Source organism: Triticum dicoccoides, chromosome 2B (genome assembly GCF_002162155.2).
Source record: "Triticum dicoccoides isolate Atlit2015 ecotype Zavitan chromosome 2B, WEW_v2.0, whole genome shotgun sequence".
In the NCBI taxonomy this organism is placed as follows: Eukaryota; Viridiplantae; Streptophyta; class Magnoliopsida; order Poales; family Poaceae; genus Triticum; species Triticum dicoccoides.
The window spans coordinates 248,220,916-248,232,260 of NC_041383.1; the positions used below are offsets into that span (position 1 = coordinate 248,220,916).

An 11,345-nucleotide genomic window follows, 5' to 3' on the forward strand; every position below is an offset into this window, starting at 1 on the left:
GCCGTCCAGCACCTCCCCACCTCTTCAGCAACAGGGACGTGGACAAAAGCACAAGTTGTAGCCATAAACGTTGATTGAAGCCACGTGCTTGATGTGCGCTTGCCGTTAGATGTGCGTGATGTCGATCCATACCTGATCTATGATGTCAGCGTGTGGTTGTTGTGTGTGCTTGCTGCGTGATTTGTGCGTGCTTGATGTGTGATGTAAGGGCATCCTTGATGTGTTGAGCACTGAATCGTATTTGTGTCTCGAACAGGTGCATGTTATTTTAAATTGCAAAATGGAGAATATCTATGTCTAGAATGCGATAAATCTGTTTGTTATCGGGCTTACAGGCTTGGGCTGTCGGGCCAGGCTCGGGCTTGAAGTTGAGCTTGATATTCCTACCCTGGACTTCTGCATGACCGGCCCGAGGAAAGTTTAGATGAATCGATGGTATTAGAATAAAAAAGAGACATGGCAAGACACAACCCCCCTTCAATTCACAACTAATGGACAAAAGCATCATGCACATGTCACACTAAGCTTTTCTGATAAAAAAGTTTAAAAAACATCCAGTTATACATTATTCTCAATTCAATTCATGTATAGCTTCAACAATCTTTAATTCTTAATTAACCTAACATATTCAACTACATTGTCTGCAATGCAACATCAGTACAGTTTCTAAGCACCCGGGAGTTGGTGCCCTGGGAGCGCTCAAGCGTTTTTTTCCGGAAGTGCACCATGTTTGTTAGGGAAAGATCATGCTCGCAAGTCGCAACCGACGTCTGGCCACCCAATAGTCGGTTTGTTCAGATCAGCTACGTTGACTTTGCACACCGATGAGCTCGCGAGCCACCCTCCCAATATCTCTCTTCTCCCGTCGTTAGGGTTCCATCCGCCTACCGATCGCCGCCCACCCAGCTCCGGCCGCCACCGCGCATCTCCTCCCTGGCTCCGCCAAGGCCCTCACACGTGTGTCGTGCCGCCGACAGGACATGTTGTGGCAGCGCTGGACAGGGATGTCCAGCCACTTTCAGACTCGGCTGCCTTCCTCAAGCCCACCATGGTCCGCATCCCCTTCCCTCACCCCACCTACTCGGCTCTCTCCTTTCCATTTCTCTGTCTGGTTCTATTGTTTTCTCCCAGGCTAATTTCAGAAAAGTAGATCTTTAATTCCGAGCAAAATCATGGGCTATTTGGAGGCCTGTACATATTTGGTCAGACAAGTCATGGATTTGTGGTGAGCTCATGGAATTTCTATATGCTGCCGAAGGAGTTAATCTTCATATACTTTTTGTGTCCTCTAGAAGTAGTAGATTGCATCTGTATTTATCTTGCCATAGGATTTTCATTCTAAAGAGCATGTGTGGCAGGGGGGTCTTCTCGGCTGACTCTAGGGCTCGGACTCAACACTCGAGCTCCTACACCTACGGCGACATGCACCAATGCATGACCTCAGTGCCACTGGCGGTGGTATTGCTGAACCAAGGTAATGACTCCTCTCCTTGACCATCTCCGCCTCCCATGGACCTTCCCCTCCTGCTCTTTGAGTTGTACTGCATTATGTATACTGCTGCTCTTCGAGTAGTATTGTGGTGGCAAGAAGCCATGAACTGGAAAAATAATGACATCTGTGTATAGAGAAGGGATTAATAATAGTCTCCTTTTGTACTGATGTTTGGCAATACTTCTTTGGAGCATTGGGCAAGAAAACACCGATACTTCCAGCAACCAGCGTACCCGTATCGGATACCATATCCGATACTGATTCTCTCCCAATACGTCCCCGAAACCTCTCAGGCTCTAGTAGTGCCGCTGGTGGGCGCCTTTCCCTGGTGCTCTCGCTCCCCTTCCCCCCACTATCCTGTAGAATTCTATCTAATGGAAGGCTGCTGATTTCCTCCTCCTCCTCCCTTTCTCTCTAACTGAACTTTCATGTTTGGTGAACCCGTTGGCTGTTGGTTCTTGCTTTTGTTGGAAATCATGGATAAGATAGAAGATAATGGACTGCACTGACTAAATATATGCTAAATAGCTTAATGCTTATTTATAGCATTTTTTATATTGTTTTCAAAAAAAGTCGACCGTATCCCTGTATTGGCACTTTTCAGAAATGACGTATTTACGTATCCGTATCACCCTGATACCGATATGCGTATCCGTATCCTATGTTTTCAAGGCGTCGCCTAGGCGTCGCCTAGGCGACGCTTAGGCGTCAGAGCGCTCGGGGACGTCAAGGCGTCGTCGTCGCCTTAGTTTTCTGTCTAAGGCGTCCGCCTTCTGCTGTTGAGGCGTCCAAGGCGTCGCCTAGGCGGATAAGGCGCCGCTTTAGTTGATTTTGGACGCCCTGGACATGCGTGGGCAGGTTGAGCGGGAACCAGCAGCTGGCGCGCGCCAGAAAGAGGAATTGGCGGGAGGGAAGAGAAATTGGGCGGGAGAGAGGGGGTAAACAGAGGCAGGAGAGAGAGGGGAACACACCCGTGACTCCAAATCGAGGGGAAAAGAGAGAGGAGCTCTCTCCTCTCACGCCGCCGGCCCAGATCCGCTACTCCTCCGCCGGCCTCCCCCTGTCCGGCCAAGCTCCTCCTCCACAGGCCCTTCCCCTCTCCGGCCAAGATCCATCTCCGCCGGTCCTCCCCCTCTCCAGCCAAGCTCCTCCCCCATATTAGTACCCCTACCGCCTAATAATAAGTGTCTAAGGCGTCGCCTCGCCTCGCGCTTTGAGCGCCTAGGCGTTGAGGCGCCCCCCCAGCGCCTTAAAGCGCCTGGGCGCCTTGAAAACATAGTCCGTATCAGTGCAATCTATCAAGTTTGTGGCTGTCACATTATGAAAGCCAAGAACTGGAAATTCGTGTTTTTCATGCGACACGGTAGTTTGTTGTTACATTTTTAACCTTTTCTATTTCAAACATATATAATTACAATTTTCAATGGATAACTCTCGGTTAGATCTGGAGGCAAGCCACAATAGGGAACCAACAGGATCTCTTGCATGAAGATACGCAGGTTTTCTTCAGCTACTGCAGATGTCGGAATCAGGTAATCGAAGTATTTAATTTCGTGCGAGAAGGTCATAAGCATGAGTGACATCGTTAAGTAGATGATCAGATTTTTGCCTTTGAGCTGGGCTACACTCAGTAAAAGAGCATTTCTATCAAAAAAAGATGTGTTACACATGTTCCAGTATATTCCACCGTTTGGAATAGAGAACAGAGCTTTATACTGAGAATCTACTTGTTGTAGAAGAAACTTCTGTTAACAACTACTACCTCTGTCCCTAAATATAAGACGTTTTTTCTGTTCAATTCGACCAGCAAAAACGTCTTATATTTAGGGACAGCGGGAGTACCTTTTTTTTGCAGGATGTTAACAAAAAATAAAGGTGTTCTAACAAAATAACTCCTCTCAAGATTATATAAAGGACGGATTGCCATTCTAGAACATATGTTCTGTTGCTAATTGACAGTGCTTTCAGAAGTAACTTTTATTTAGGACATTAACTGTCAAGGTGACTCGTCATTTAGTGAGAACCGACTATTTTACACTTTACCGAGGCATTGGTCTGGGTCGATTGCAAGTGCACAAGTATCTGTAAATTTTGCTGTTTATATAGGAATAAGAATATATCTACTTAGGATTGGTTTTACTTGCAGGAACTGGCAACAGCATATTACAATAATGCTTCCTCTACCCGTCATTCCCTCCACTTGACCTGGAAATAGGTTTGCATCCAGGCATCCAGCTTTAATTTCTTGGAGATTTATTAACGAAGATCCAAACATATTAGCATATCTTGATGAGATATCACTATGAAATAATACTTAAAGTCATAAGATCAAATTCTTCATGTTATATATTCTGATATGTATTCCCAGAGAGTAGATATTGGTTTTACTTTTTTTGGCATCAGTTTGGAGAAAAACTGTGAAATTCAAATGATGCTTGTTTTAGTCATTGTAACTACTGTACTGAATTTTCTAGAAAAAATGTGTTACAAAAATATTAGCTCAAGGTTGAGGAGATGAGTTGGTTGCGAGATATTATGGGTTCCACCTCTAGCCTACCCCAACTTGTTTGGGACTAAAGGCTTTGTTGTTGTTGTTGTTGTTAAGGTTGAGGAGATGAAATTTCATTTTGTCCCCTGTTACACTTCAACTACCTAAGTTTTGACTAGATTGTAGCATCGCTTGCTACTGAGCATTGGTAAAGAAGTCCCAGAGTCGTTGTGCAAATAAGCTATTTATAGTGAATATTGCAGCCCAACTTGCAGCTTCAGTCGGTAACTTGTGGTATTATTACTAAATGTGTTTTGTGCAGGTTTCAGCCTTCAGTATTTATGATGCTGAACTTTAGTTGTAGGAAAAAATGCTCCTATTTGTGATCTATGAGATTTGCATGTAGTTGGCTGAATAAATATATATATTACTCTAAACTCTGCATTTCCTTCTTCACTTTCAACAACACTTAATTGTACATTTCAAAGTATTTGACTTCATAGCGGCTTTGCTTATTTCTTATTTTTTAATGTTTCAGGAAGACACAAATTTGCAAGTAGAACATGGAGAAGAACTCCACTGTAATCCCCTATTCCGAATAAGGCAACAGATCAGGATAGTGTTTCAATGATTGAAATCAATTAGGATAGCTTAGATAAACAGATCGGACTTTTATTTTTCCCTGCATTGTCATTTGGAATTTGGAATTGGCTTCATGCAGCCTTTTATTTATGTCCAGTTCAACGAATTTTTGTCCAAATATAAACGTCATGCCATCATCACTGTCTAATGGTTAGAGAAAACGGCGCCGCAAGGCGGGCGTATGCTTCTAGTATTAACTACTTTGGAAGTTTGGATCATAGGAGGACAGACCCAGTGCTAGAAGCTCCCACACTAGGTGGAGTCCTGCACGGTGCAATCCAGAGAGGCCGCGTCGAATCCAGGACCTCTTGGCAAAAATGGGGACTTGGGGAGTACTTTGGAACTCCGGATCATACTACAATGATGCTAAATCATATTTAAAGAGTTGTACTGAACATATACTGTGATGTTTAACAAATCAACGTAATGAATGGTGAATGACAATTAGGCAAAAAATGACGTATTTAGATAAACAAAATATGAGAAGTTAGTGGATAATGAATTCACCATCCGTTGATTCAATTCTAGTGGACCACCGATCGGTCCAATAATATTATTGCTAATTCCAAATTCCAACCCGCTATTACTGCACAGCATATCGATGCCAAAATCCTAAATTATATCTACAACACAATTGTTACACTCATGAGCACGCAGAAGCATCATAGCAGCGAAATAAGAAGACGTACGTACCATCACATGCGTGGCTGTGGGCGAAGGATCATGATGAGGATGTCTATGGCCATGAAGGCGACGAGCGGGCTGAGATCGAGCTTGCGGCCGAAGACGGGCGGCACGACCTCGCGGCAGAGGGCGAGAAAAGGGTCGCAGAGGTCTCGCAGGGCGGAGAAGGGTTGGCGGTCCCAGGGGATGTTGGGAAACCAGGAGAAGAGCACCCCGACAAGCAGAACCTCCCGGTAGACCCCCAGCCACCGCACGGCCGCCGACATGGCCGCCGCAACCGGCGGCCGCAGCGGCGCGAGGTTGATGCTACGCAGGCCAACCTCGAGCGGCGCCAGAAGCCCGCCCACAGCAGACGCGGCGGCGGCGGCGGCACGCGGGGGTGGAGGGGACGCACAGACGCCACGGGGGAGACGGAGCGGCCGGAGAACTAGGGTTCTGGCGGGTAGGAGACGGGTGGCCGGGCTTGGGAAGGGGCGGAGCAGGGGCGGCCTTGTGCACGGCGACACGAGGAGGCCGTTCATCTTACCCGGACGCCGGTGGAAGATTCTACAAGGAGGATTGGATTGGGAGAAGAGAAGAAGACGCAGAGGCAGAAGAGAAGGTCGCAAGGGTGGATGGAAAGGATAGGGCGAAGCAGACTCGGCCAGATGGGCCGGCCCGGCCCGGCCCGGACAAAACGGGCCAGGCACGGCACGGCCAACCCAGGCACGGGAAAATATCTGGTGCTCTCTGGGCCAGGCACGGTACAACAAGGAAACGAGCCGGCCCACCGACACATTTAGTCCACCAGTCTCCTTGATTTTGGGCCTATTTAGGCTGTTTTGGGGGCTAATATATAAAAGAATCTATTGTCTCAAAAAATAATATATAAAAGAATCTAAAGAAAAAAAGTAAACGGGTTGTGTCGTGCCGGCACTCGTGCACATATTTGGGCCACGTGCCGGGCGGCGGGTACGCGGGCTATCGAGCCAGCAAGCCAGGACCGACCCATTTGGCCACCTTTGGCGCAAGGAGGATATTACGTAGAACTTGAGGAGTAGTATTAAGAATTCTTTCCACCATAACTAACGAAGATTTATAGAAGCACATTTTTATACCCAACACCATGTTAGGGTTTAGAAAGGTGTCATGGTAAAAGTTCTTTTAAGAACCGCCCTCATGGCAGTTTATTTGTCAATTAAAATGTCAATCAATCAAATAACCAGGAATCCTATATACCTAAGAGATTCATCCCGCTATCTTATTTATTTTAACATGCAAGCTATCCACATCATCAAGTCGTTAGGTCCGTCATGTAAATGCTTTCATACTAACTCTGTATGCACATGCTTTCACTAACGCTGCGTTTGGATGTTCCCATTGGAGGCTTGGAATCCGAATTGATATTGTGATCTTTCAATTCATGTGTTTGGTTGCACAGCGAATTGGCAGGCTGTAATGAAACGAAAACGCAGGCTGAATTACATCCCACGTGAAGTGCCTGCCCACGATACGGAGCCCTCCTGCTCTGAATCGCGCTGAAATCAGCCTGCCCGCAAGCGACAAGAAAAAGGAAGGGGGTAGGATAGGCTGACCGCACGACCTAGCAGAGGCCGGCGGCGGTGGCCACCACCATGGAGTCCGGCGGCGGCGCAGGTGCCTTCCTCCCCTCCTCTCCAGCTCCTGCTCGCCGTCCCCTTGAGCCACTCCCCGCCATGGAGTCCGACGGCGGCACAGGTGCCTCCTCCCCGGCTGGCCCCGCCCTCCTCCCCGGCTGCCATGCCCCGCCGTCCTTATCCACGCCTGGCCGTCCTTCCTGCCCGTCGTCCCCCGCCCCTCTTCTAGTCGATTGGCCCTCATGCTCGCCGGCGTGGAGGTCTTGTGCTTTGGATCTCGCGGCCGTCGGAGTTTCCCATACACGAGGGGCTGCACCTCCACGAGTTTGAACCATCACGCCGCCGGCGTCGCTCCATCCCGGCCGCGGATGGTCGGCTGACCGTCGGGGACGACTGCGTCCTGTGCTCCTCACTGCTGCTCGGCCGGCTCCATTCATGGCGCAGCTCAGGCAAACCGTCAATTCGATTGTATGGCATCCAAACATAACACTGGTATTGCTAGCTTGTCTAATTCCAACCTGCAATATTTTGTACATCCAAACATATGTATTGGTATTGGAGCCCATTGCAATACAAAAGGTTGATTTGGTATTGGATCCAATGCAATTCAGAGGCTCTCAATGGAGACATCCAAACGCAGTGTAACTCAACATGTGCATGCAGTCTACCACAAATAACCATTAACTATTTTTTTCATGCACTCTCAAGCAGTCGCGTCATCCTAGGTTTCTTTTCCTATGTGCCAATACACTCCAGAAATACAACACGAGTTCCCGTCCAACCATTCAGTTGCACTTCATGTTTTGTAAATGCGTTCATCTCATTCTAACAGCCAAACGACCGTGTTTCCGCATTCTCATTTTCTTGCACTTTTCTCTCCATGTCTATTTTGCTCCAACTGCGTTAGATGCTTTCATTCCTTTGAAACCTTCAGTGTTCCAAGCAACCTTTTAATTCCATTGCATACAGAGAGGTATCTCATCAAGTTTTTCCTTTTAGGAATCACTATTCCCAGGCAACCATTTAATCCCATTTTTACTCCATTGCATACATAGCTAATCAGACTTTCTTAAGATGAAACCGAGCTTCATCTAATGAGGAAGCATGCATGATTTACGCACGAGACAAGACAAACAAAAAGAATTAAAGCTATTTGGGTATATTGTGGTGAATGAGCCAACTCGGTATGTGGCCTTCTTTTCTAATAGAAAATCACATTATGAGTGAACTCACTTTTTATTTTTCTATGCGAGTTTATGAATGCACTTATGTAATCGTTGTTTTAGATTTAGCCAAGGGTTGAGATGTCTCCACTGTCTCTACGCAACGCTGTTTTCATCTCTCGCCTTGCTGATGTATTGTCAAATAAATTAACAAAACAAAGAGCACACTTATTTTTGTTTTTTTATCAAATTTGCTTTAAATTCTTACGGTAAACAATACTTTTTTCCAAACATAATTCTTTACATCTACTTATACTATGTTCCATAAGCTTTCTCATGTTTTTAAACATCAAATTATTTGTTAAAAGTTTCAGCAGCAACGCGCGTGGTATCATCTAGTTAACATAATGAGGCAATCAGATAAGCTAAGCGCTTCCCTAGCACATAAGTGAGCCACGACATTTGCACTTCTTCTAGCAAACAAAACTCCGAATCCTTGGAAGTCTGTGAGATATGATTTCACCTCACGAATCAGAGCAGATCGGTCATCTTGTGCACGCCACACATTGTACATCACCGAGCAATCAGTTTCTAGCACTGTGTACTACTCCCTCCGGCGTATAAGTGTTATGTTCCATTGCCATCAACATTGCAACCCGGCATGCCAACAATTCAGCTATATGAGCAAATCAGGGGTGTCTTCATATTTTACACATCCGCCTTTGTTTGTGGAGCGCTTGAAGGTGGACTCATCCGTGACCTTGTGTGAACCTTGTGTGATGGGCATGTTTTGCCCCTGTCATGTGAGCAACTGGAGGTGCCTGAGTCAATCGTGTCAGTGGTTCCCGTGGGTGATGTTGTCGTGTCGGTGGTTTCTGTGGCTGGTGATGTTGAGGCGGTCGGTATGTTGGTGCCTGACCCTTTGGAGCCCAGCCAGTTGCTCGCCTTTGTGGATCGTGGAGGTTCCGATGTTGCGATCACCCACTCACACGTGATCGTTGGGAAGGTGGTGTCTATGCGTGACAAGGTCAATGAGATTCTCTTCGAGTTAGAGCTTCACAGCTTGCTAAGCATTTGGAGGCAGGCTGCCCTGGATCTGGCAAGGCGATTGTGGAGGAGGCTCTCATCAAGAGCAAAAGTAAGAAGAATGGCGCCGCAGGAAAGGCGTCTGCGGCTGCTTGATAGATGCTCATCAGTTTCTTCGGTTCTCCTTATGGCCTGGCTTGTCTCCGTGGTTTTGGTGGTGCTCGTGGTCTTCGACTGAGGTACTGTTGGGGGTTTCTTTGCGATGTAGCTATGTGGAGGTTGGTGGTTATTTCGTGTTGGGTATGATTGTTGGGCTGATCGTGTGCTTATGGGGTTGCATGTCACGTAGTAGTCCTCGTGCGGTAGGTTTGTATCGGTTTTTGTCCGGTTTTTTAATAATTAACTGGGCAACTCTCTTTTACTTAATTAATCGATGAGGCAAATCTTTTGCCTTCGTTTTGAAAAAAATATTTTGCACATCTTCCCTTTGTACAAGTCCCCGCATCATCTTGTGCTACACCGCTTGCTCCTCCCAGTCTCGTCGATGAGCAAAACGCTCCATCCGAGTTCATTTCAGTCCACCCCCTTCTGTGCTGGTTTCCACCGGGTCTCGCGCTAGTAAGTCCACAGCGACTTGATAAGTTAAGCTGTGGACACGGCCGATCATTCGCGTGCCCTGCCATTGATATGTACGTAGTGTAGTGCATTGTGTATACGCATTTTTCAGAAATTTTAAAAATTGAAAAGTTAATTTTTATTCCTGAAGCCAAACTCCAACAGCAATTTCCACAATCCCACTCTATATGAACAACATTTGCAATACCTAGCGGGTGTGGGTAGCACCATGGCGGCCTTGCGATTACCCCAGCTGCACAGCAATTCATTTTTGCTGAGCTGGAGGAATCACGAAACATGAATATGGGGATGCTACATATCAATAACAGGACCGGAAATCAGGATATACAGATCCAATTCAATGTAACTACCCAAGAGTCACTTTTATTTCAGACGACTAATCCAATAGAATCCCTCACTTTCTGGAACACTGCAATAGCCGATAGAGTACAGACAGTTTTCCAAATTAACCACAGTACGACCGAACCGATACAAGCTTCCGACTCATGGATGATAAATAGTCATACCCTATTTACACTGACAACAAACATAATGTCTAAATCAAAGATGAACAACACCAAACAATTACTCGAGAATATCCCCAGGTAGGTCACAGACCTAAAATCAGCCGATAATCACACTAAACAAGCCACTCTAACCTCTACCCACTTCAGACCATATCCCATCTCGCACCCCAAAGATGCATGGGTGGGTATCTGCTGCAAAATCACCAGAGATTATGTGGACATGGATTCCTGCTGACCACCGGATAATCTGGCAAGGCTGCCATTACTCTCTGCTAAAGGCGAGGAATGAACTTGTGCATCTTTAACTCCAGAGTCATTGCCTGGAGCATCTAACTCGTCTCCTGAGCTGAGTTCCTCCGACCGGTCATCGGACGGAGTTGCATATATCAAGTTTAGCAGAGAGTCGCCACAGCCACCCAACTCAATGGAAGGGCAACTTATGCTACCATCCTCATGAGCTGACTCTTGCTGCAAAAGTCGCTGTGTAAATTTATCTTCAGGGGTGCTGCCTGACATATTCCCTTCGCGTATCTTCTGACAGCAACTTAGGCAAAGCTTAAAAGGGCATCTTGGGCAGCTTCTCAAGACTTGGTGTACGGACAGCTTACAGTTATTACTATTACACAAAAAAATCTCGGATCAGATGAGAAAATGCATACAATAACAGCAAATATTAAGAAACAAACTAAAAAGCTGCATAGTACTCCATATAAAAGAGGCATACTGGAATACATAGAAACAAGCCAAAAGTACAAAATACAAAACAATAAAGATTTCTCTTAAAGATCCTTGAATGTGAAAGGCAAAGCAGAGCACACCATAACTTATCAAACAGTTCAAAAAGGTAAGCCATCAGAACAACGTAACGGACTGCAGCAAAAAATATATTCTTTAGGTAATATTATTCATCTCAATCCTTATATTTTATTAAATATTACATGATCATTGCATACAGTAAAAAGAAGTTTTTTTTCATAACTACAAGAGGTACTTTGATTTGTTGAGAAAATAAAGGAACAAGATATATAAGAAGAAACTTTATGTGGTTGTTAGCCATACAAACAAGCCAAAGCTATAAAACACAAAACAGCTAAGGTTTTTCTCTTTAAGATG

At 45.8% G+C, this 11,345-nt stretch overlaps 2 protein-coding genes across 4 annotated transcripts in view; both read right to left on the bottom strand.

The window, feature by feature from the left end:
- Window positions 1-5,897, bottom strand: part of LOC119363343 (ylmG homolog protein 1-2, chloroplastic-like) — a 10,184-nt gene extending 4,287 nt beyond the window's left edge. For 2 of the 3 annotated variants that reach the window (XM_037628682.1, XM_037628683.1), the window contains exon 1: window positions 5,316-5,897. In XM_037628682.1, the coding sequence (XP_037484579.1) occupies window positions 5,318-5,827 (510 nt within the window). In that variant the 5' untranslated portion in view covers window positions 5,828-5,897 and the 3' untranslated portion in view covers window positions 5,316-5,317. Of the gene's footprint in view, window positions 1-333; window positions 397-5,315 lie in introns of all 3 variants that reach the window. The other variant, XR_005173906.1, reaches the window with a different exon arrangement.
- A 4,165-nt stretch (window positions 5,898-10,062) lies between these two features.
- LOC119363344 (lysine-specific demethylase JMJ25-like) overlaps window positions 10,063-11,345 on the bottom strand; it is a 6,162-nt gene continuing 4,879 nt past the window's right edge. The window contains exon 6 of the mRNA XM_037628684.1: window positions 10,063-10,848. Within this exon, the coding sequence (XP_037484581.1) occupies window positions 10,443-10,848 (406 nt within the window). The 3' untranslated portion in view covers window positions 10,063-10,442. The remainder of the gene's footprint in view (window positions 10,849-11,345) is intronic.